The 26,080-nt window shown below is 46.5% G+C and overlaps 2 protein-coding genes across 2 annotated transcripts in view; one reads left to right on the plus strand and one right to left on the minus strand.

Annotated features, from left to right (window-relative positions):
* The first annotated feature begins 735 nt into the window (after nucleotides 1–735).
* On the plus strand, nucleotides 736–5,604 carry LOC115319829 (zinc finger protein 235-like). The gene has a single exon (XM_040222898.3). The coding sequence runs from the start codon at nucleotides 1,046–1,048 to the stop codon at nucleotides 4,169–4,171; it is 3,126 nt and encodes a 1,041-aa protein (XP_040078832.1). The 5' UTR covers nucleotides 736–1,045; the 3' UTR covers nucleotides 4,172–5,604.
* A 5,951-nt stretch (nucleotides 5,605–11,555) lies between these two features.
* LOC8033572 (sodium- and chloride-dependent glycine transporter 2) overlaps nucleotides 11,556–26,080 on the minus strand; it is an 88,165-nt gene continuing 73,640 nt past the window's right edge. The window contains exons 10-13 of the mRNA XM_042286870.1: nucleotides 25,403–25,502; nucleotides 20,182–20,282; nucleotides 15,316–15,489; nucleotides 11,556–13,636 (exon numbers count right to left, since the gene is read on the minus strand). Coding sequence (XP_042142804.1) covers nucleotides 13,436–13,636; nucleotides 15,316–15,489; nucleotides 20,182–20,282; nucleotides 25,403–25,502 — 576 coding nt within the window. The 3' untranslated portion in view covers nucleotides 11,556–13,435. The remainder of the gene's footprint in view (nucleotides 13,637–15,315; nucleotides 15,490–20,181; nucleotides 20,283–25,402; nucleotides 25,503–26,080) is intronic.

Genomic DNA, 26,080 nt, shown 5'->3' on the forward strand with positions numbered 1-26,080 from the left:
TCATAGAGTTCTTAACAAAGAGTGACACATCTTATGCAGGTTTATTAAATTCTCCTAGAAAGCTGAAAGTTTGCACAATACTCATACATGTGATGTTAAATGGCCCCTGCAAATTTCATTACCGATCATTTGAGTGGTTCAGAAGTTAAATCTCTAGCCAGTGTTCCCCCTTAAGTCTGAATGAAGGTGTTTTGCAGGATTTCAAACTTCAAAGGGGGAGGTGGGGGAGGGAGAGGTTTCCCCTCTAAATTTAGCAGAGAAACTGAATTGGTGTTGAGGTCATCTAATGTCAATTTTCTCGCTAAATCTAGCAGGGAAGCTTAATATGCGTATAGGTTGCACGACTTGAGTCTATGTGACTACATTTTCCCTGCTAAAATTAGCGGGGACATTGGCGGATATGCTTTTTGAGGCTTCACTTCACGTGAAAACCTAGCCTATAAATGTTCCACAATAAAAAGTAGTCTACTGCAAATGATAACTCAGAAAAGGAAAATGACAAAACATCTCTTTTCTTGCCTCTCCAGCTGACCAGGACAAATCGCCGCCACCAAAGCCAAAGAATTCCAACCGGCTTTTTTACAAGTGCCACCGGTGCTCAAAGTCGTTTGGAAACAAGAGCTGGCTAAAACGTCACTTTTGTGTTCATGGGGACACTTCTCATGTGAAGGACCAGAAGTTAAATTGCGCCCCTGCTAACCAGGATGTCTTCTGCTCTATCCAAGATGTCGTGCCTGCTAGCGGGGATGTCGTCTGCACTAGCCAAGATTCCGTGTCCACTAGCCAGGATGTCTCTCCAATTCAAGAAGACAAATCATCACCGCCTAAGCCAAAGAACCCCGACCAGCGTCTTCACAAGTGCCATCGGTGCTTGAAGTCGTTTGGAAACAAGAGCTGGCTGAAACGTCACTTCTGTATTCATAGGGACACTGCTGATGTGCTGCGCCGGAAGTTAAACGGTACGCCTGCTAACCAGGATGTCTTCTGCTCTATCCAAGATGCCGTGCCTGCTAGCAAGGATGTCGTCCGCACTAACCAAGATGCCATGTCCACTAGCCAGGACGTTTCTCCAGTTCATGAGAGCAAACCTTCACTGCCAAAGCTGAAGGACCCCGACCAGCGTCTTCGCAAGTGCCACCGGTGCTCGAAGTCGTTTGGAAACAAGAGCTGGCTGAAACGTCACTTCTGTATTCATAGGGACACTGCTGACGTGTTGCGCCGGAAGTTTAACGGTACGCTTGCTAACCAGGATGTCTTCTGCTCTATCCAAGGTGTCGTACCTGCTAGCGAGGATGTCGTCTGCACTATCCAAGATGATATGTCCACTAGCCAGGACGTTTCTCTAGTTCCAGAAGACAAATCATCACCGCCGAAGCCAAAGGACCCCGACCAGCGTCTTCACAAGTGCAATCGGTGCTTGAAGTCGTTTGGAACCAAGAGCTGGCTGAAACGTCACTTCTGTATTCATAGGGACACTGCTGATGTGTTGCGTCGGAAGTTTAACGGTACGCCTGCTAACCAGGATGTCTTCTGCTCTATCCAAGATGTCATGCCTGCTAGCGAGGATGTCGTCCGCTCTAGCCAAGATGCCGTGTCCACTAGCCAGGACACTTCTCCAGTTCAAGAAGACAAATCATCACCGCCGAAGCCAAAGGACCCCAACCAACGTCTTCACAAGTGCCATCGGTGCTTGAAGTCATTTGGAAACAAGAGCTGGCTGAAACGTCACTTCTGTATTCATAGGGACACTGCTGATGTGTTGCGCCGGAAGTTTAACGGTACGCTTGCTAACCAGGATGTCTTCTGCTCTATCCAAGATGTCGTGCCTGCTAGCGAGGATGTCGTCTGCACTAACCAAGATGCCATGTCCACAAGCCAGGACGTCTCTCCAGTTCAAGAGGGCAAACCATCACTGCCAAAGCCGAAGGACCCCGACCAGCATCTTGGCAAGTGCCACCGGTGCTCGAAGTCATTTGGAGACAAGAGCTGGCTGAAACGTAACTTTTGTGTTCATAGGAACACTTCTCGTGTATGGCGCCAAAGGTTAAACGGTACGCCTGCTAGCCAGGACGTTATCGTTGCTAGCCTAAACGTTTTGCCCGCTAGCCAGGATGTCCTATGTGCTAGCCAAGATGTCGTGTCCACTAGCCAGAATGTCTCTCCAGTTCACAAGGACAAACCAACTCTATCAAAGCCGAAAGACCCCAACTGGCACCTTCACAAGTGCCATCGTTGCTTGATGTCGTTTGGAAACAAGAGCTGGCTGAAACGTCATCTTTGTGTTCGTAGGGGCAGTTATATGCGTCACCAGAAGTTAAACAGAATGCTTGCTAGCCAGGATGTCATCTTTGCTAGACAGGACGTTTTGCCCAATAGCCAGGATGTCTCTTCAGTTCACAGGGACAAACCAACACCGCCAAGGTCGAAGGACCCCAACCAGCGTCTGAACAAGTGCCACCAGTGCTCGAAGTCTGGAAACAAGAGCTGGCTGAAACGTCACTTTTGTGTTCGTAAGGTCACTTCTCATGTGCAGCATCAGAAGTTAAACGGCACCCCTACTAGCCAGAATGTCATCTGTGCTAGCCAAGATGCCGTACCTGCTAACCAGGACGTCGTGTCCACTGGCCAAGGTGCCTCTCCAGTTCACCAAGACAAACGGATCCTGCCAAAGCCGAAGAACCCCGACCGGCATCTTCGCAAGTGCCACCGGTGCTCGAAATCATTTGAAGACCAGAGCCGTCTAGAACATCACTTTTGTGTTTATAGGGACACTTCTCATGTGCGGCACCAGAAGTTAAACGGCACACCTGCTAGCCAGGGTGTCATGTGTGCTAGCCAAGATGTTGTCTGTGCAAGCCAAGGTGTCGCACCCGCCAGCCAGGCCGCCATCTGCACTAGTCAAGACGTAGTGCTCGCTAACTATGACATCATCTGTACTAGCCAAAGTGTTGCACCTGCTAACCAAGATGTCACACCTGCTAACCAAGATGTCGCACCTGCTAGTCAGAATGCCATCTGTGCTAGCCAAGACCTTACGCCCACCAGCCAGGATGTCCTCTGCACTAACCAAGGTGTTGCTCCAACTAACCAAGATGTCATCAAAGAGCGTCCTGGCGTTGAATCCGAAAAAGGAATGTTGTACACTTGCAACCAGTGCAATGAGTCATACTCTAAAGAGACGCAGCTTGCCACCCACATGCGCGTGCACGCCAGCAGCAACCGCTACCGGTGCAAAGATTGCACCAAAACGTTTGTTCGCAAGTTTAGCCTGCAAGTCCACATGTTGACTCACACCGGCGAGAGACCCTTCAAGTGTCGGCTGTGTCCGAAAGGCTTCACCCGGAAAGTGTTGCTGAGATTGCATGGTAAAGTGCATGCCGAGCAAAAGTACAAGTGCAACCTCTGCCCGGAGAGCTTCCAACGCGAGATGTCGCTGAATAAGCACAAACGCATGCACGCCCCACCCAAGCGCTTTCCGTGCGACTGCTGCCCCAAAACGTTTGCGAGCAAGACGGAGCTCAGGGTGCACGTGCGGGTTCATGCCCCAAAGCATTGCTGCACGGAGTGTGGGAAGTCGTTTGATCGGAAGGGATCGCTTGTGATCCACATGGTGACCCACACGGGTGAGAAGCCGCACAGTTGCAACATCTGCTCCAGGAGGTTCACACAGAAGGTGGCCCTAACGGTCCACCTCCGCTCTCACACCAACGACAGGAAGTACAAGTGCGAGGTCTGCGACATGAGGTTCCTGCGGAAGCAGGTCCTTGAGCGCCACATGGTGGTGCACACTGGAGAGCGGAAGTATGCGTGCGAGCACTGCCCCATGCGGTTTGCGCAGAAGGCGACACTCTTGATCCACGAGCGGACTCACAGCGGCGAGCGGCCCCACGCGTGCACCACCTGTGAGAAGAGGTTCGCGACCAGGGCGAACCTGGAGCGCCACGTCGCAACGCACACCGGCGAGCGGCCCTTCAAGTGCTGGTTGTGCCCCGCAGCGTTTGCCACCAACTCGACGCTTCAGGATCACGTGCAGACGCACGAGCGGGCACACAAGTACAAGTGTGTCGAGTGCAAGCTTGTCATGTACAGCAGGAAGGGTTTCAGTGGCCACATGAAGAGGCACATACACAAGGCCAAGTCGTCCGGTGTCACAAAAGTGCGCGTGCCGTAAGGGGGTACTCCGTTGATATTTTTTTTAACTCTTGTATTTTCTGATGTATACGCCAACTCAACTCTTACGTCACGCCGCGGGGGTGGCGCCTCGGACACAATTCCGTTCTGGGAGTTTAACTGGAAGTTACCTTGCGGGATTGGCATTCCTGTATTGTTATGGAAGAAACTGCACTAAAACCTGCCTCCTCATCAAAATGCCGTGGCTGGGGTTGTACCAGAAGAACATATAATTAAAACAGCACAAAAAACATAAGGACAAGTAATAGAAGGGACACAGACATAGTCCCTTCTTCTACTTGTCATTGTGTTTTTTGCACTGTTTTAATTATATGTTTACTATGAACCCCTGACTAGCTTACCTCCAGACGTTACTGTAGTACCAGAAGAGCTGAGAAAGGTGTGAAGATCAGTTTTGATCTGTTTTCTGCTGGCCCGGTTCATCCGAGAATGTGGATAGGTGCCGTGAGAAGGGAAAGCCAGACACCATCGGACCACGATTCCTTGTGCGGGAAGCACTTTAGTTTGAATTCACGGTTGCTTGTGGTCGTCATATTTATTTGTTTTGTTCTAACATGAACTCGAGAAAACCATCAAGTTGTCCGGACCACCGTGTGGACCACTTTCGGTGCATCTTCACGTCCAAACGGCCGTCCGATCATTTAAACTGTCTGCTCTTTCAAACTCGTTCAGACTGTTGTCTGCTCATTGAAACGACAACAGCCAGTAGATAGAGCTTTGCAATAGGAAGTAAGTTCAGGCCTCAAAAGAAGTTTGAAGGTTGTCTGGGGCAAGTAGGCTCAGTGTAAACAGTGGATGAAAGGAGATGTTGATCATTGTTACCAGTGTCCATCACCGACTTGTTATGCCCGATTCACTTCGTTCAATCCTACTTGCGATTTTCAGTATTGACGTTGAGCATTGTAGCTACCATCCACACTTTTGCCATCTGAGCGACGTTGCGACTGAAAATAGCGAGCAGAATCTCATGTGTGAATCAGGCTTCAGCGTCCATTCTGCGGCATTCGTGCGGAATAAATCGCCGCATGTCACATTATTTACACAAAGATTTCGATTTAGCTAGGGTGACCATACTCGTCGGAGTAAAAAAACGGGACATTGAGGGAAGTGTAGGGGGGTCAAAGTGAGACAAAAAGAAAAACCTCTGCTACTACTTGGTTCACCGTGAAAATGCTTACTTTTCGGGGGCTTTTTGTTGATTAGTTGAGCACACTAGCACCTTTCTTACCTATTCTGCAAAACCTAAGCATGCCAAATTTAGTAATATAGAAAAGTGCCCCGTGCACACATATATGTGAACAAAACTTATTGGCAAGTGGAGCAAGAGCAAAAGCTAAAAATCAAACTACTGGAGATATAATTTTTATCCTATGTTTATTCGAATACACTGTCATGAATAGCAGTTTCTTGTTTTCTTCACTTGCTTGGTACTCATATTTGCAAACAAGTTCCACAAAAACAGGACATTTGACTTTATTCAGGCAAAATGATAGTACGGCATGTATAAACCTCTAAAACGGGCCGTATAGTCACCCTAGGTGCAACGAGCCTCGTTAATTTCGCTCAGGACCAGGGCCGGATTAAGGTACGGGCTAAGGGGGCTGCAGCCCAGGGCCCCAGGCTGCCAAGGGGCCCCGTGTTGGCCCCTGGAAATATGAAAGAAAAAGAAGGCTAGTCGGTTTCAATTTAAAACAACTCAAACCTAAAGGAGGATCACATGAGCCTCTGGGCCCTGGCTTTCTAGTCACTATAGTCTTGCCAAAAAGTTGCCTTCTCTAGACGAGCTGGTGTTCGTGAACTCTTTGTAAAAGACAGTAACAAAATGTTTGCGTTGCCTCCCACCCTTCTTGTGGAAAGGAGCAAAGCTGTCGATGCTGGTGGTCCCGTTTGAAATCTTTTCTAATTGAAGCCAGACGGTAGGACGGCCACGGGGTTCTCTATTGTACTGGGGCCCCGACGAATTTCGCGGAGAATGGTGGCTTGGAAGGCAAGCAAAAAAAAGTGTTGCCGAAGGCTACACTAGCAACATACATGCTACACATTAAAAAAATTTTTTTTGTCATTTAGCGTAGTTTTATATAAAAATTTTCCTCCAAAACGAAAAATTTCAAAACAAGCAAAAAGAAATATCGGTGAACCCCCCGAAGCCATCCTTTCTAACCACTAACAGGCGTGTCAAGGAGCCGGCTCTTGAGATGTCGCCCAAAAGTTTTCGAGAGGCAGCAACTGCAAGAAACTGCTCTGAAGCCTGTGTCTGATCTCAGTAATCTGCCAGTGCGAGACAACACTTCTCCTGCCTTTGAGGTATGAGCTATTATTCTTAGCTTACAGTAATATGTCCAAATGGATAAAAGAAAGTTCTTAATTAGTCAACAGAGACACGTACTGTATAAATAAAGTTGTAGACTTGGTCACACACCAGTTCATTAAACGCGGAGTCATTATTTTCAACTTTTCAGCGAATGTTTGCGAGGCCCTGCTCAACATGCGCGACACTTACTTATCATTTTCCCTAATCGTTTATTGCTTTGCGTTTTGTATCTCTTAGTGATTGGCTATTTCCGAAACAGCCTCTAATTCACAACCGCATCTGCTTCATTTCCACCCAGTGAAACCCTAATTTCCTAATCATAGCATCTACAGATACAAAAACCTTCCGAGATATAGCATAAAATGAATGATATTTGTATTTTTACAAGTTATTGAAACATACACATTGCCGTCATGGTCGTTACCACCACCACCATCGTCATCATAGTCGGTATATCACCACCATTAGGGGCCTCTTGAATAGCCTTAGCCCAGGACCCCAAAATTCTTTAATCCGGCCCTGCTCAGGACACTAAAGCAACAAGACATTGATAGGAAGACATAGAATCAACAATTACAATGCAGAAGAGAGCACGGGGACTCACATTGACGTTGACCACACCACATTCCAATGGTTTGTCGATGCGGAACGCGAGCGCCCCAGCAGCACTCGCAACACCAATGGCGTGCCGCTGTGGCGCTCCGGTTTGTTTGGAAACACAAGTTAGTGTATACGCTGCATCTTTTTTTTTTTCAGATTTTTTTTTTGGTGCATTTTAAGCAACAGGTTTTATTTTATGAGTTTGGATCTTAATTGTGAAAGATTTAGGCTGTTGATGTCGGTCTGAAGCGTGTCATGGGTCGCTGCTGCAGTTTCGCCGTGCCGACGGCTCAAAGAAGTGCGACTTTCTCACTAACTTCATGAAAAGGCTATTTTTAGGTGATGTTGAAAGGGAGCTACAACTCTTACAAGGGTTGCCATATTTTCCTGCGGACAGGAAAATATGGCATATTGTTTGAATACTTAGGGCAACACTCTTCTCGGATTGTAATTTAGTACCTTGAAATTCCGCATATAGTTATTGAGAAAACTCCAAAATGAAGGCAATGCCAGAACCAATAATCAAATTTGTCCCCGCTTTTTAATGGCGTCACATCGCTGAAAGGCAGAGGCAGGCAGTTCAGAAAACAGTATGTCACATTTGTTCAGTGCTGCCGAGCAAGTACACGAGTGAGCTTCTGCAGCATTCATTTCACACCATCAAACTTCTTGCATCCAGTTGGGAGAAAATTCCCCTGCCCCAAACACTTAACCCATGCCCGCTGCTGGCATCACTTTTTCAGTGTTGCCAGTAGAAACTTTCAGTTTGAAAAGCAGTTATGACCCAAATTGAAAATTGAGGAACCTTGCGAGAGAAAAAAAATTATGCTGGCATTATGTTTGTTCATTGATGTGTATTGGGGGGGGGGGGGGGGGGGGGGGTGCTGAGCAAATTTTGAGGCAGGTCAGTGACTGTAGCACCAGTGGCAGAGCACCCCTGTAAGAGAAACACTTTTCGTCTAGCCAAAGGTAGTTGGTGTGCTTGAGGTTGTTTCGAGCCCTGAATAAATCCGCTCGTTACAAGTTGCGGGTCCCTAGGCTAGCTCTTTATTCACACAGTGGGGCAATGTCCATCTTTTGGCAATTCCTTTGTTTCCACTGTTTGGGACAATGGTAATTCAGGGCTACCCTTGGTGGTGCCTTGTGTTTAGGCATCTGAAACCGATGCCACAACCTATGGCCAAGTGAAAAAAAGGTGTGGCAAATTGTTAGGCAGTTCTGTTGCATATGGGAAATGTTCTAGCATCACAAACATTTATATCATAGTTTAGCAGCACATCTAGGTGGTCTTCAACAGATAATTTAAGGCATGTCATATGTACACTTGAAATGATAAACCTGGTGATCTTCCAGAACCTTCTTACCTACCTCTCCTCCTCACTCCACCCCTGGTCACATGACCTTGTTAACCAATCGGTGTCGAGCCTGATGGGCACACTTTTATCCAGGCTTGGCTTTTGGGTTTCACAAAATGCCAAACACCTAACCACAAAACGTTTAACGTAAAAAAAAAAAAAAAAAAAAAAAAAATTGCGATATTTTTAGAATTTGCACCTACAAACCATAAAGGCCCTCACGGGTGGTCGGTGGCCGAGTGCATTAGCGCGCCACAGTTCAGCGCATATGGAACAAGAAGTCTTACTGCAGAACCCAGAGGTTCTGGGTTAGATCAGTACCACTTAGAGGACAAGGCCCACGCATGACGTCTTTGCTAACGGGTCCCTGACCCGCCCTCAAGCAGCAGCACGCAATAGGTCGGTGAAAGTATGTTACAAAGTGGCAGGTATGCTGACGCAAGCTAGGTGGCGCTGCATGGGTCTACTATTGATGACATTTGGGGAGGAAAGGTGCAGGCATTTTCTTCTAGGTGCTACTGGTTTGCTCCCCACCCCCTTGTTTTTAGCCTTTTCATTATATCATCTGGCGCATCCTGGTACAACAGGTGAGTGCTAGGTGTGACACAACTTCGAGAACAGCTCACAGAATGCTCCAGGTCCCTGGCAGGCCTAGTTCGATGAGCCATTTGCACCCATTTCTCCGTGTGCAGTTGCAAGGTAAGTTTGATCCTGTCATTTTCTTTTTCTTTCTAATGTTCCCACAACAATCAAGGAGCAGTTCTGATTTCGAGCAAAGTTTATATTAGTTGGGGGAGGTTTGCTTGTCCTGGAGCTTATCGCCCAGCTTTATACCTGTTAACGCACACTGTTTATTGTGTGGTGCTCTTGCAGCGTTGTCCATTTTTGCGAGATTAGAGTCCCACCGATTCAGTTGTCCCATTTCTTTATTTCTGCTCTATGCAGCAGCATTGGTGCAACATGGCATTCACACTTGCAACAAGTGAACAAGCTTGGTTATTCTGCTAATGAACACTTTTATGTATATGAAAAAAAAAAATGGGTTGCACTCGGTCAAACAATGTTTTAGCGAGCGCCAACTTTTCATCGAAAGACACTGTAGCGAATGGTTGGCCGCCTCGAAGCGGTGTTTGTGGGTGGCCCAGGTAGGTAAACATCTTTGTAATGAGCCACCACAGGCTGTCGCTGCGAAGCGGCGTGATCGCAGGGGGACGGGTGAGTTAGCACGCGCCCCAGTTTTGCACTAAAACATAGATTTGCTGAAACGACTGCTGTTCTCTAAAACGTCATTCGCTCATGTGATATAAACTTGAAAAAATTGTGACAAACTTCAAAAGCGGCATTGCACGAGTACTGTACAGAGGACATGCATTCAACGACTGCAGAACGTCGGAGTGACTGAGAGCTTGATAGTAATGTCTAGAGAAAATGAGTAGATATATAGCGCATATATAACAATGCAATGATATGACACTGTGTTGTTGGTTGCTACAAGTCTCTGTTAGCTAGCGGCTTAACATTTTACGGCAGACGTCTCTCCCCTGACTCAAAAGATCCTAGTTTGCCTCGTGAATTGATATAAACAGCAATTTTGAAATCGTTGGTTCGGAGTATGATCACGATGTTTCAACACTGGCAGCCGTTTCTGCTTATACCTGGAACTGTCCTGATACATTTAAGATGAGTCATTCCAGATCATAATATACCCAAAATATGGTAGGAACAATACACAACTTCAAATTGGCATATTCAGTTCTTAGCTTTTTTAGATATAGTGGTATGTCCTTATGTAAGAAACATAGTAACTTTCTGACTCGTGAGTTTCAGTTTCCCTTTCACATGTCTCTCCCTTGACAGCATTTTATGATCGTGTAGGCAGAGCTCGTGTTTTCTTCATCTCAATCCTACTGCTGCCTCAACATTTTGTACTTCGCTTGACCCGGATTTTGAGTAGCTAGTACACACAAAGCTGAACCTCTGTGAAGTCGTTTAAACGCAATGAGTTTTATCAGCCGACATCTATGAAAGAACCGTCGTGAAAGATTGCCATGTGACCTCTCGACGTGAGCGACGTCACACATAGGTTGCGCCCAGCTCATTCACAACACATCCTGTACTTCCTGGTATTTGTCAAAATAATCGAGCTAGTGCAATTTGGTTTCTTCAAAACATGTCAATATATATCTTAATTGCATCAGTACCTCAAATGCCTGCACCAGTAGCACTAGCACCTTCAAATTTGTTTCCCTACATGCCTTGTTGTCTTTACTGTAGTTTATCTCGCTAGTTGGCCACAGTACCGCGGAGGCTATGGGCGATAGAAAGAGGCAACCTCTTTTGTACAAATTCTGAGTGACCGGCTAATCTCCGAGGGAGAGCAAAGCGATGTGGGGTACACAGAAGAGGGTCCGGCTAAGAAGAGATTTCCTTCTTGCCCTCCTTTCCAACTGCTCTGGTTACACTCTCGCCCCTGTACCTTTGGCAGCGCTGCGCCCAACTAGCGAGATAAAGTATATGCCAGCCCTTACTATGGTAAGGTTCTACTGTAGCAATCTGGCAACAAAGGCGATGTGTACGGGGGGGGGGGGGGGGGGGTTTCTACAGCACCACAAATGCACATCGTGGCAGGCTAAGGAAGCAGAGTCGTGTCGCGATGGTTGATGGCCAGTCCCGGCCGTGGAGATTCCGAACGCTCGAGTGTCGTTGAAAAATGTCCATGTCCTCTATACTAGCTTATGGGATGATTGAGCTGCAGAAGCGGAAAAGGGCACTACCACTAGTGCATTTGTGGGTTTGTAGGAAAGCAGTTTTAAAAGTTGGCTTTAAGATGAAACTTAAAGGCAGGGTTGGCAAAGTGACCATCGCATAAACGGCTTGAACATGCCTAGCCGAAAAAGCTCGCACTGTAAAAAACACAGTGAAACGAAAGTGGTTTATAGAATCGAAACTTGTCACACAACCGTTTAAATTGTATATTGTTACTTGTTGTATTTACACTTGTCACTTGGTATAGCTGACAGATTTCTGGAATTATATGCCTTGCTATGAAATGTCTGCTACAAAGGCAGCTTGTTCGGCAGTGTGCCTTGTTCGTCGTCTTTTTTTTCTTTTTTTTTTGGGGGGGGGGGGGGGGGGGGGGGGTGAATGCATGAGGACGATTGAACTACCCTATTACAAAAACATGGCAGGAACGTGCAACAAAAAATCATCTTTTGCAATCATTTTGAATGGGATGCAATTAGGTTTTGAATGATGATGAACATGAGCAACATCCATTATGGCCACTTCTGCAATGGGAACTATTGGAATGTGCGAGCCAATTCCTAGAATCCCAATGTACACAGGCTCAAACTACAAAATATGCAGACTAAATCGTGGTTTAACTGCATTGATTGCAAAGGGCACAACAAAAGCACTTCATTCCATTTTGTAGGCTGTGAAGCTTGTAGCACTGATACTTGACATCACAATGAACTGTACATGTTGTATAACTTGTTCACCGGTTCCATAACCTAAATACTGGGCCCTATTTCAGTGCTGCTGTCGAGCCCACTTTCAACGTCTCGAAGACTAGGAAGTATTTATAAGCTGTCAAACTGCTGAAACTTCAGTAGGCATTATATGAGTGCATGCAACACACTTACAGGTAGACTCTTCATATACACATGCACACGAACAGCCGCAAAAGCCTTGCTTAAGTATGAAGATTTTACAAAAAACCACAGTGGGATCGAGGAGGGAAAAGGGGGGGGGGGGGGGGGGGTGAAGTTACTTTTGGGTGGACCGAGTTTGCCTGGTCCAAAATGCTTCCTCCGTCTCTGGCTCCATTCATATTGTTACCATAGCCTACTAGTTGTTTTCAAGCAACTGGTTCACTTGCAGATATGCGATGGGCTATTAAAAGTCTACTAAAAGACTGCATCCATTAAATTGGTAGATTTTCCGTATCATCTCAAAAATACATTTGAAGGGAGAAAATATAGAAAGTTGTCCAAAGAAAATGATTTTCCTTTTCTTTGGCCAACTCGTGACACAGCTGTCCTGTGGTAAAACTACCTTGATTTGTGTGTTGGTCCTAAATTTGGGCAATGCGAAAGGCTCTCCAACTTATGACGAAGTCTCTCCCCCCCCTTGCATCCGCCTTTCCCCTCCTCTGCTCGGGTGTGTCGACTTGCGAGGTCACGAGTATGTTGACGAGCAGAACTGGCGAATTCCGCTTTGTCTGCCTCGTTTGCTACGTCGTGCCACTCTGTTCGCAGGCGAGATGCCGGCATGGTGCAATGTCTCCGACCGGTGTGTTTACCACGTCTTCAGTTTATCCTCTCGAATACGGCCTGCCGACAACGTCGCAGCTGCGGGTCGTCGCGACCCTGGCGCTTCTACAACCAATCGCCGGGATTGCGACGGCTTGTACCATCGGCAGTTCTGTTTCATTGCCAGGGCGTCCGACGCATGTGCAGTATCGGCGACGAGACGTATCGGCGACGCCCCCTTATAGTTCCTACCCGTTACGTCACGACCAGGATTATCAGCTCCGAACAACAAGTTCGATGGAAGCTTGGAGTTGTCGCATTCTTTCACCACCAAAGGTGACGCTCTTGCATTATTCTTGCGATGAAAGAATTATTCGTACTGTTCTCGCTGTCAGGACAAGAATGACAGGACATCTCTTTCGGTTGTCGAACCTCCGGCATGCGCCTGTTGCCTTCCATGGTGCATTGGCTGCGCTGCATGCTCGAAGTCGAAGCTCGCAAGACGCCGAAGTGTCATCGAAGGTGGGAAGCTTGCGCTAGAGGCGAGACAGCTGAAAGACCTTCCTATCATTCTAATCCTGCCACCGACTATAAAGATGCTCAGGCGAGCGTTGGTCCAATCGCGGAAGGCCGACAGCAGCGACGCTTTCGGTCGTGCACGTCGCCCATACCGGGACGCCGAACACACCGAGGCACCGGAATTGCAGACTTGACGTCAACGACCCTCAGTGGGCGTCTTGTTCGGACACCGTGTAAGCTTTGTTCTCGACGCCGCCCAAATCGTTGGTGGTTTCGCCGGGTGTGAACTTGCGCAGCTCCACCTTGATGCCCGGGGCCGTCTGTCCCGTGGCCACCTTCCACTGGTCCTTGAGGCTCGCGTCCGATGGACCCCAGGCCGGAGAGGGCCTCGTGGCTCGTCGGAGTTTCTGTGTGAAGGCGTCGTGGAAATGGGAACTCTATACTTTTTTTTGTGATCTTTGATTTGTTTCAGAATTGTCTAAACACACTGGCAAACGTCGCTTAACTAGTAACCCAAATATTAAAACGATATTAGCTCTTTTTATTGACTTCTTTAATTTTGATCTTCACCAATTTTTGTTTTTTTTAAACCTGAAAGCTTACCGGAAACAATAAAAACATGGTGAATACAAAAAAAGATATGATGGCGTAAAACCAATGCTTGTGAGGCTCGCTCCAACACTCGCTTAGCGGTAGGAAGCAAATGCGCGGCATGCTCTGTTTTCCAGACTGTCAGCTCTAACTGCAAAACTGCCTGCCAAGGACGTCGCAGCAGTGAAAAGCGCGGGCATATCTAAATGTTAGTTTTGACGTCGCCTTCATTTGCCCAATTGACGAGACTATTCTGAATACGGAAATACTAAATAGCGTGCTGGAAAAGGTAAAGGCCGGGGCCTTTACCTCTTCCAGCATATAGCTATATAGCTGAAGGCCTTCCAGCTATAGCCGGAAGGTCTTTATGCTGCACTCGTGGCATTGCTTCATTGATCCCGTAAGCCAAGGAAATATTTTCATTCAAACTTCTTTTTCTAATCTAACTCTTGACAATGAATGGAAACAGAAATAAGTGAACATTGGTTCTTTGTCATAGGTGCAATTTAACGTAGAGTTGACCGCACTCTAATGCATTTATTGGTCCTCTGTGATGTCACGGTGTCCCATTTTCTAAGTCATGTGACGTCATTATCACTGTGTCACGTTATGATGTCTGCTGATGTCACGTGATGTTACATCACGTGTTACCTTGACAGTGGTTTTTCTATGATGATTTGCAATTTGGAGTCGGCAGCCTTTTGCATCGGCGGGTCCAGTTGTCACGAAGGCCGACATGGAGGGGGCCAAACGGCAAGTCGCGAAGGAGAAAAAAAGGCAAAAAGAAAGTGAAGACTTTCTCTTCGCAAGTAAGGGGATGCCGGACAATACCAAGTGGAAGTGCTCCTTGTTTATCTCTTATTCCATTTGAGGTCAAAACTGTCATGTGGTCCTTGAGTCTGTGTGAGGAAGCGGCACGGGTGCCTGGCGGGGAGGGCTGGCATGGCTTTATTGGTATTGTGCCAGGGGCCAGATGAGACTTCCTTGTGGGTCATGAGTTGCCGACCCGTGATTTAAATCAACCATTTTCGTGAAAAATGTTTCTGGAAATGTTCTTATAAGTAGTGTTTGTGTATCATATGTTGCTTTCTATGTGCCTTTAATTTCATCTAACTCAAATTATCATCAGGCAAGAAATTACACTGAACGCATGCACAAAGTGGTGCTCTTCTGATCAAATTGGAGCTTTCAAGTTTCTGCCTCATGGTCCATTAGTTATCTAATGTACTACAGTGAAAAAACAAAATGCAAAGGAAAAAGCAAATCGTATTTTGCTAACTAGAAACTGAAACAGCTTTTGCTCTAGTGTGGCAAGGCTTACATCAACAAGAGGTTGTTAATTAAACTGTTAAACTTACACTATTTCTTTCTTCCGCATTGTTTTCGGCACTCGGCCAGATCGAATAATCAATCTCGTGTTTAAAATAGATAAAACCCGAACACATCTATCAACTTTCTGCGAAGCTCGATAGCAGATGCGTAGCCGTGCCCACACCTGGAGGAAGGTGTTGCCGGGGGCCCTGTAGATGCTGACGCCGGCCCAGAAGGGAATCTGGAGCATGACGAAGAGCGTGATGGCCCAGCCGATGCCCACGGCCCAGCTGGGGTACACGTATTTGCCGTATTTGAGCGGGTCCTTCTGGTCCAGCATGGCAAAGATGAAGATGATCTGGAGGAATTGAGACGGACATTCGCTGGTCAGTGGACGTATGAAAGGTTCCTCGTCCCAGGTCAAATAAACTGAAGATAATCAGTTTATGGTGGAGGTCATTCAAAAGAGACTAGTTTTAGAATGGGGAACCCCAACGGTTTGGGTGCCCCGAGCAACCCGGGGCGTTGTACTGCACATGCTCAGACGTTCTGCTCGTCCTCTGTGCGACGCCCTAAGGTGTTCGGAGGACCCACGGTGTTGGAGGCCCCCTATTCTAAAGCTCTATACTGTGGGATTGACGTCCGAGCTCAAAGGTGTTTTAGCTCGAACTCTTTGTCTCATTAGGGCCAAATTTAGTAGATCGTTCCAATACCTCCGACAACGATGCGATGCATCTGGAAAGGCATCGGCGAATTATCGGGTTTTATTGTCGGAGCCATTGGAACGATCTACTGAAGCTCCTAGTAGTGCGACACGCGATTGGTGTGCAATGCAAAGCTTGCACAGACAGCCCCAGGGAATAAAAACTTTTGGATCTACCGGTGCACACTCATGCACAGACGTCCCCTTCTTTCTAAAGGGGTCCTTATATGTTAGCCCTAATAGCTACCAAAAATATTGTCATTGTGCTTGGCTAAGAAACTGGCTTTCTATATATATACAGTCATAGCCTCCTCGATACTGACAAAACCTGGCAGATCGCCATGAGATGCGGCCGCCGAAAATGAAAAGGTAGAGTGGCAGACAACGGATGAGAGGAGAGTCATATAGCGGGCGCCCCGCTGCGGCGAGACGCCGAAACACATTTCTCCCGAGCGATGGAATGTCCGCTCGTGCTCCTCGCGTTCCTCGCGCGTCCTCGCCGCTGCAAAAGCTGTGCGGTCACTACCAGCTTCCCCGAGAAATGCTCTGTGCTACCATATCCTCGCGCTCCAAATCTTGAGAGCTACGGGCCTATAAGGCCCGTAGCTCTCAAGTTTTGAGCAGCGCTCCAGGCGAGCAAAATAGAATATTTGGCTCGCGTTTCGAACGTGCGTCATTACGCTTCCCCACTACCGTTTTTGTTTTTTTTCTACACATTCCATTATAAGTGCCAGAGCCTATAAGAGCGAGTTCCGAGCTTTTATAGGGAGTATTCACTGAACGCTATATTTGAGGACGATGTTTAGCATGCTCAGAACGAGCTCACATAGGCTGCTAAGATCGGCACTCTTGATGGCGTGGGATGCACGTTGCAAAAGAACTGTGGAAGCTCGCCACCAGCACGCGCTCAGCATTCGCGCACACAGCTATGGCCTCCAGTGAATACTCACTATACTTCGTCTTACCTTAGTATGGACTATTGTTAGCCGCGCGTGCTAAAAGCGCAAGCTAGTCGCTTTGAATGAAGCCGCGGCGGATGCACGCTCGTGCAGCAAGTGCTCTAGTCAAGGCAGCCAAGGCTGGCCGCTCACGCTAGCACAGCCTTCGCGGTTAGTCGATACTAGCGTGAGACGAAGTATAGTTAGTGTCCCTGCAAAGCACGCGCGCTCGTGCAGCGCGAGCCTCATTCAGGGGAACATGCTTTAACATGTATCGTTGGCTTTTTTTTTTCTTTTTTCTTCTTTCTTTTTTTTTTTTTTTTTAATGATTTGATTACTTCCCTTCCGAATCTCTGAGGATGGCCCCCGAGAACGCTCATTTTCCTGAACCTAGGCGCACATCCTCCGCATGTGCGGCGATGTACTGCTATCGGGTGCAGTGAATCCTCGCTGGGATCGACGATCTCTCGGAAATGCTCTCTCAAGGCATTTCGAAAAAGGAATCGTAAGGCGGCACGACTCCGACATAAATCGTATTACGCACCCGTTTTTTTTTTTTTTTTTTTTTTTTTTTTTTTTGCTATTGGGGTGCAAAGAGCATTTTTGAAACGTCGCCGATTTCAGCGAGGATTTGGTGGACCCGATAGCAGCACATCGCCGCACACGCGGAGGATGTGCGCCTAGGGCTACGTTTACATGGATGCGACAGCAGCGCATCGGATCCAGTTAGAGAATCGGATCCACTTCAACCACTAAGTTTACATGGATTCGGATCGGCCAGCAGCGGCACCTCGTGTCGAAGGATCACAACGCAAACCTCGTGACCTTCAGATTGTTTTCGAGGTGTCCGGTTTGCCTAGCGGCAGGCGAAGCAAAGCTCCCGCAATCCCTCGCTCGAGCACTCGATTCGATCCGCTAGCGTATACATGAAGAGTCTCGATTCGGATTGACCATCTCAAACCACCCCGTCCCAGCGGATCGGATCGGATGCGATCCGATCCGATCCGACTTGTTTACATGGACCGATTCGATTCGTTAACTGGATCCGATGCGCTGCAGTCGCATCCATGTAAACGTAGCCTATGATCAGGAAAACGCGTATTATCGGGCGCCATCCTAAGGGATTAAGAAAAAAAGTAATAAATAATTTGCAATAAAAAAAAACAAAAAAAAACTCCGGCGTTATTTTTTCTTTTTTTTTTTTTTTCTTCGGTAGCCCTCTTTGATAGAGATGGATTTTCTGCGCCTGGAGCTTTCCGGGGTGACTAGAAGACCTTGGTGAGTGGCCTGTCCCCAACGGGTCGACGCACCCCTCCGTCCTTCCCACCCGTTCTTCCTTCTTCTGAGTCTTCCCCCTCTGCCTTTTCCCCCTTTCCCTAAGAATGTAGGGAAACGGGCGATCGCACTCCATGGAATAAACTTTGTTGTGAGTTGAAAGAATGTACTCGCCCCTGCTTCGTCCTCTTATGTTTTATTCTTTCTTATCTAGAGTACTTTACCAACACGCTCGTTAGGAATATGATACATAATTGCAGTCTTTACGTGGGATTTACTTATGGCCAGGAGGACATCATAGGGGGTGGCTAATCGCCATGATAAGTCGTTGCATTAACCACCATTTAATCATTGATTTTTTAATTAGCGAATATAAATGTATTGTTCCAAATAGGAACTTAATCAAAAACCACTGAATTAGTATATTGTAGAAAGGCTTGGAGCGCTTGGGAAGCCCATTGGTCCGCAAAGTTACCATGCGTGCAACAGGCGCAAGGCTGGCGATGCGGAAAAGCGCAGCCGCGTGGTTTTCCCGTCTCTTCTGTGTTCTCCTTCTGCCAGCCTTGTGCCTGTTTCACGAGTGTTAACTTTAGCGCTCCTACCGCACTTCCCATCCACTCCAAGCCTTTCTAAAATTTACTGGTTTTGTCGTTTGCTATGATGGTCAAAAAGTTTAAATTAGAACCTTGTGTTTATTTTGTGTTTATTTTCACTCATCAACATTTAGTATAGTTAACCGTTTTAATGTGATTGTCCCCCTATATTATGTCCCCCTTGCCATATAACTCACCTACACAGACCACGTTAGTGTACTTTCACAACTTTTTTTTTTATAAAAACCAATCAAATCTATAGTAAGAAAGAAAAAAAAAAAATAACACGTGCCTGTGGAACGCATGGTCACACCGATGGACGTTACAGTTATGTGCCGTCCAGGATCACCACTATGACCAAAACATCCCGAATCTCATTACAGAAGATGAACATTACAGAGAGACATTGCTTATGAGGAGGACAGTGTACAAACGCTATAGCTTCTCCAACAATTCGTGAGCTCGCAGTGCAGTGAGCATTGTGGCCACATGCCGAAATGTGCCTACTGTTGTTCATCTAAAACATCTGTTTTCCTGGTTCATTGCTTTCGGATAATGTGCGTACATTGGGCTGCGTCACCTGCCGCGCATATGTTACCTTTGTGGCCATGCGGTTCCGCTCGGCGACCACTTAACAAGTCGCGCGCCAGTGATTTGAACGCTGCGTCACTTATTATCTATGCACGTGCATGCACAAGCCAAGATCTGTTGAAATTTAGTAGTGTGAGCCTTTTTTCTTTTCAACAGCTCATAATTCTGCAAAATGTTTCACTATGGAGTAAACCTTGCTCCACGAAAATCCAAACGATTTGGCACTGACAGATTTGCTTAGTTGGAACGGCTGGACGCGCACAGTTTAGAGGTTTTCTCTTTGAATTGGAAGGGGTGGTGACACGCATCTATCGTCGTGGAAACCCTTCTAGACGGCGGAGACAGCCGTCTCTGCTGTCTTGGCGAATCCGGTATCTCGGTGTGTCGACGCGGCAGCCTTTTCCTTCGGCGCTGCGCGACAGCGCGATGCACAGACGTGCTGTGACGAAGAGTTTCCAAACGCATTGTCGAGTGCAAATGAGCGAAGTAAAATGTATTCTAGTAAGGTATTTGAGTCTGCCAAGCAATTTTTTCTATTTCCTTTCTTTCCCCATCTTTATTAATGCCTAAAATAGTATAAGATAAACCGAAAGTAAAGATAATATGCACCTGTATCGTAAAGGGTTGCTTACAGTCTACAGAGTCTCCTACATTTGCTAAGATATTACGTCCATTATGGTTGTTTCTTATCACAAGGACTAACTAAAATTAAGCAGAAATGAAAAACAAGCAAAAAAAAAAACTGTAGGGTTCGAACGCCGAACGCCAGACTCCGCGAGGAGCAGGCGGCGGCCTTGTCTGTCTAGCCTTTGAATCTACCCACTAATGCTTCCAGCCTGAGCTCGGCGCTTTGACGTTCCCGCGCGCTTTCATCTCCTCCTCACCCCCAGTTTCTCACCGTATACCGGCCTTGCCCTCGGGGGAACAGAGAACTGTCGCGGAATACTCACGAAGAGCACGAGTGGCGACGTGACGGTCCACGTGATCCTCCAGTACCAGCCGAGCCTCTTATCCAGCATGAAGAACACGTCGTCCGAGAAGTGGCCGTACCCTGCCGAACAGAAGGACATCTTTGTGGCAGACGAAAGAGTTTGTTTCGTTGACCGAAAGGCAGGGTGAAACTTCCTTTACGGAAGTTTTATATACACTGCTAATGCATCAAACAAAAGACAGCCGCCATGCACCACCTGAGGCATGTGTTTTCCCTTGCATGACAATCCCGTGTCGTCGGTCATACAAACACTGACTGCAGACATGTTTCAAGCATGTATCAAACGAACGTGCTTTGAACATGATTTTGAGGGCGTATCCGCAGATCACTGTGCCATCAAGTCTGCAGCGAACAATGTCTTTCGTATGATGTATGAGCAGTATGATTGCTGCTTTAGTTTGTACGGTGTGTACCTAACCGGAGCCCAGTGTGCATTGAATACGAAATTTCCAATGTGATAAAGGGGACCTGAACCACATCCTGCGATATTCTATTTATGTTCGTAACTAGAGCTGCTGGCATTTTTGAAAAGTGTTCCGATAACTGTCAGCTACCAGTACACATCTATCGAGCAATTCCCATTTGGTTTTCAACTTTTAATCCACATGGTTGTCCGATTTTACGTTGAGTGTCCCGAAAGATTCAATAGAGTCCCGATTTTCCATTAAGGGTCCAGTTACATAACTGAAACGCCAGTATACAATATGCCTCTCAGCCGTTCATATTTTTGCGTCGGCAAGAAGCCAGCGTGGCATTCTTTCGCCAACGGCTCCGACGGTGTTCTAACCGCATGTGCTGCTTTTCCTGCCTTCTAAAGCGCGCCACCGACCGATAGTGCCGCGCACGCTTTTTGTGGTTACTGCCGATCAAGGTTGCTGCCGACGACTCAGCATCTACTCCAGAAAAAGCCCCGCGCACTCTAAGGCTCAAAAACAAGGCCGGGAACGTAGGTACACGCTCTGCGTGTGATGGCGCATAGAAAACCTGGCAGTTCAACGACGGAGCGATAGAGTGCCCGGTCGCAGATTTGGAGCGCGAGGATCTGGTAGCACAGAGCATCAGAGAGCCTGATGTGCAGGGGGAACCGCACAGCTTTTGTCGTGCTGACGTGCTGTGCGCTGACGTGCACAGCACGTCAGCGCACAGCTTTTGCAGCGGCGAGGACCCGAAACACACTTTGGGGTCCTCGTATCTCGCCGCAGCGTCTGCGTTTTGGCGTCTCGCCGCAGCGGGGCGCCAGTCACGTGGCTCTCCTCTCATCCGTTGTCTGCCGCTCCACCCTTTTTCATTTCGGCGGCCGCTTCTCGTGGCGATCTGCCAGGCTTTGTCTATATATTAGGCTATGGTTGGCGTCTTCAGCTCTAGCTGTTCGAAAGCAAAAATCTAAAACTAAGGGCACTTCGCACGCGCGCGTTCCACGGACGCTTTATTTTGGTTATTTACTTCGAATCTTTTAATGGAGGGTATTCAATGCACGCCATATTTGAGGGAGACGTTTAGAGCGCACGCTCAGAACGAGCCCACATTAATAGGCTGCTGAGACCGACAGTCTTGATGGTGCCGAATGCACGTTGCAAAATAACAGTGAACGCCTGCAGCACGCGCTCATCAGTTGGCGCACAGCTATAGGGAGTATTCACTGGCGCATGCTCAGAACGAGCTTATATTTGTTTGTTTGCTTAGGCGCAATCTAAGCAAACACCGTAAATACAATATCGCAAATCACTAAGGATATTCCACTTTCATCAGAACACGTTAGGTTATGTCGAGAGTGGTACGTAATAAAACGTAATAGTAAACAAAGATATAGTAAATGATGTTTTGGGAATAATTGTATCATACATTTTTAAATATATATATATATATATATATATATATATATATATATATATATATATATATATATATATATATATATATATATGGGTGATTTCATCTCAAATCGGGCAGGCTAAAAGTGTCTAATTTTTAATTTTCACTAAAAAATATGTTTTGGGGATATTTCTCAAATGAAGGAGGGCGCAAACCGCATGTTCTCCCGATTTTTTGTTCTCGAGTTACGAGCCGTAGAAGCCGCAGTGGCAGAAACTAGTGTTTTTCCCTGCCGTCGCAGGTCGCGTGTTTGACACCCTCTGCTGACGTTATTGTTTCCTCTACACCCTTTTAACTTTTCCCCCTCATTTAATAGGTATTATAAAGATACCTTGATGTATTCAAATATTTTTAGAAATTTGATTGTTTTCTAAAACACATGTCAAACTCGTCACTCCAGGCGCTTTTCGGTCAAAGTTGACAGGTCATTACTTTGTCTGTACTTAAGGTAAATTTTCTTTCTTTGGCTCTACAGAAAGCCCAAAGCAAGCCCATTATAGATATAATAATATCATTATAATCTGTCGACTAGCTGCTCCGCTACCTTCACGTAAACGTTCTAAGAAATAACAAATGTTGAAAGTTTGAGGTCGATTTTATCAAAAACCCCATTTTTGTAAATTTTTATTTTTTAAATTATTTTATACATATTAGTCGACTACAAGAAAAAAATGTCTAGAAATGTAATATTTTGGTTGTATGTCCTCTGTTTGAGCCGCAATCGCGTGAAATCTGTGAACATTTGTTATTTTTCACAACGTTTACGTGAAGGTAGCGGAGCGGCTTTTCGGCAGATAATAATGATATTATTATATCTATAATGGGCTTGCTTTGGGCTTTCTGTAGAGCCAAATAAAGAAAATTTACCTTAAGTACAGACAAAGTAATGACCTGTCAAATTTGACCGAAAAGCGACCGGAGTGACGAGTTTGACATGTTTTTTAGAAAACAATCATATTCCTAAAACTATTTGAATGCGTCAAGGTATCTTTATAATACCTATTAAATGAGGGGGGAAAGTTAAAAGGGTGTAGAGAAAACAATAGCGCCAGCAGAGGGTGTCAAACACGCGACCTGCGACGGCAGGCAAAAACACTAGTTTCTGCCACTGCGGCTTCTACGCTTCGTAACTCGAGAACAAAAAATCTGGGGAACTTGCGGTTTGCACTCTCATTCATTTGAGAAATGCCCCCAAAACATATATTTTTTTCGTGAAAATTAAAAATCAGACTTTTTTATTCTGCCCGATTTGAGATGAAATTTCCCATATCGGGCAGGCTGAAAGGGTCCATCCAGCTTTTAATTTTCACTAAAAAAATATGTTTTGGGGGTATTTCTCAAATGAAGGAGGGCACAAACCGCATGTTCTCCCGATTTTTTGTTCTCGAGTTACGAGCCGTAGAAGCCGCAGTGGCAGAAACTAGTGTTTTTGCCTGCCGTCGCAGGTCGCGTGTTTGACACCCTCTGCTGGCGTTATTGTTTCCTCTACACCCTTTTAACTTTTCCCCCTCATTTAATAGGTATTATAAAGATACCGCAGAAACGTTGAACGGGACGCTATGAACTCCAAAACATCACTCATACATCGATATCTGAAACGAGCGGCCGTATTTGTTTTAAAAAAAGGGCGCGGTCAAGCGAGGACTACGACGTTACGATCTTTATGGAACAGTTGAGAACGAGGGGAAGCGGCGCCTTGCGTCTCTCCTCCTCGCTTCGGTTCACCAGCTCGATGCCTTGATGGGACGAATCGAGGAGGAGAGGGAATGAAAATCGTGACGTCACATGTCTCGTCGGCCCGTCTTCAATCACGCATTTCTTTTCCAGAAATACGGCCGTCCGCTAGAGATATGGCTGTATGAGTGCTGCTTTTGGGGTTTTGTAGCGTCCCGCCTATCGCTCTAGCCTTGTTTTGTGAGCTCGAAATTTCGGTCTCGTATCCCTTTAAAGACTCCAGGCTAGCTGTTGTGCTGCATTGGTTATATTTCTCATCTACAGCTGACACGTGACGCCCATTGGAACTAACTTCCGACTGAATAAACACACACACAACATTATGATTTATATAAAAAATCTAACAATAGAGACGCTTTGCACACGTTCCAGATTACATCCACCATTGCTGACCTTCTCTCATCTTACCGAGATAACGAGCCACTAAAACGTGCGTTGACGAACCTCCACAAGGGCCAATGCCGGGGAGAAGGACAAAGTAGAATCTAACATGGCCTTGCCTGCTACGGTAATGATGAAGTGAAGTAACCGGAACAAAAGAAAACAAAAACTGAAGGTCGGTTATGGCGGCGCCCATGCACAGCTGCTGCAAAGAGTCTATAAAAAAATAATACTGTACCCCGACCACTGTCCGAGTCAAAATGAAACTGCCCATATTTAATTAATTTAAGGAAAAAACAAAACACTCATGCGCACAAAGTAGGGGGTGTTTGGGAGAAACAAGAACCGGGGTTTTCACGCCGCAAAAGCTAACTGCGCGTCTCCGAACGCTTAGTCTTTGCCCTAATGTAGCATTTTCAGTTGGAGCCAGGTGAAGAGTTTCTGAACTTATAGTTATCTAATTAGAAAAAAACTTACAGGCGATTTCTAAAAAATGTTTAACGAGAAAGTGGAGCACGTTTTTAGTAGTAGAGACGCCATTTATCTCCACATATCTGCGGGCTCTGCTGGCAGCCATTTCCTCGTTGAAAAAACCCCCCAAATTGCTCACGACTTCTAAATAAGACAACGGTAAGTGCTAAAGCTTTGGCATCAGTAATCACCGGCCACCAACCGCTAGCGCTTCGGAGAATTCTGCGATTCGTAGTTTGTTCTTGCCGTGAGAAAAACACGCTTTGATTTGTTTTCAAAACACCCATGTGTATTGCTCTAATTAGTTTACAAGAATGGGACTTTTCCCTGCCTGTTTCGAGTAGCGAGAGTCGTCTGGGTGGTTGTCTGCTAACTACAAATGGAGGACAGCCCGACGTTCCTCCACCCATATCGGAACATATTGGCATCGATCGTGCCGTCGTATCGGTTTTTATATATTTTTGTTGCCCAAAACTACCTATGCTAAAAAAAGAATCGCCAAGAAAGCAACAGACGCGTAGAGACATATGTGCTGACAATGTTGGTCCCGCGGGCGGTGACCTCCGAAAATGCCGACAGCAGAAAACAACGGTCAGGGGAGAGGGGGTACGCACATGCGCAGCTGCTTACTGGAAAAAAGTTCATGTTACGCAGTGACATGCTTCGGGAGTTTCTTCGCCATACCGCGAACAACTAACCAACTGAAGTTATGGGGAACTCACCATAGACGTACGCCAGAGAGATGATCTCGATGAGTCCGATGAATATGAGCGTCGTGCTGCCGCCGAAATTGTCCACTAACTCCAGAACATACTGTCCACCCTAGAAGAGACAAAGCAGGACACTTGAGAACCTTCAAACTACAACGTATCCCCCCCCCCCCCCCCCCCCCCCCTCCCCCCTCTTTCAAAAAAATAATGTACAGCGTTATTTTAACATAGAAAGAATTGTGAGCAGCAGCAGAGGCTTTCTTTTCGACGTTTCGAGCGTAAGGCCTCTGTTGTTGCTCATAATATTTTCTGCGTATAATACCTTATTCGTGAAGAATTGTTTATTAACACTTTGGATGTTCTTTTGACCGCAGAAATAAACAATGCATAAACGAATGCTCATTCTCCACCCAAATGTAGCGCAAAAGGTTCGAACCGGAGGCCAAAGTTTCACCCCTAACCGTTTCCTAAATCGAAAGCTACACGATTTTCTCAAATTTTCAATGGGAAACTGGGGCCCTTTCCGGCCCATTTTCGGCCGACAGAGCTCTCAAATACATGGAGCTCTACCATGTATTGGAGAGCTCTGTTGGCCGCCTTTTTCCCATTGAAAATTTTTGGAAATCAATTATAGCTTTTGAATAAAATACCGGTTAGCGCTGAAACTTTGGCATCTGGTCCGGACTTCTC

Source organism: Ixodes scapularis, unplaced genomic scaffold (assembly GCF_016920785.2).
Source record: "Ixodes scapularis isolate PalLabHiFi unplaced genomic scaffold, ASM1692078v2 PGA_scaffold8__174_contigs__length_109621045, whole genome shotgun sequence".
In the NCBI taxonomy this organism is placed as follows: Eukaryota; Metazoa; Arthropoda; class Arachnida; order Ixodida; family Ixodidae; genus Ixodes; species Ixodes scapularis.

Excerpts from the sequence above, each read along its gene's own strand:
- LOC115319829 (XM_040222898.3), top strand. The coding sequence starts at position 1,046 with ATGTCCACTAGCCAGGACGTTTCTCCAGTTCATGAGAGCAAACCTTCA.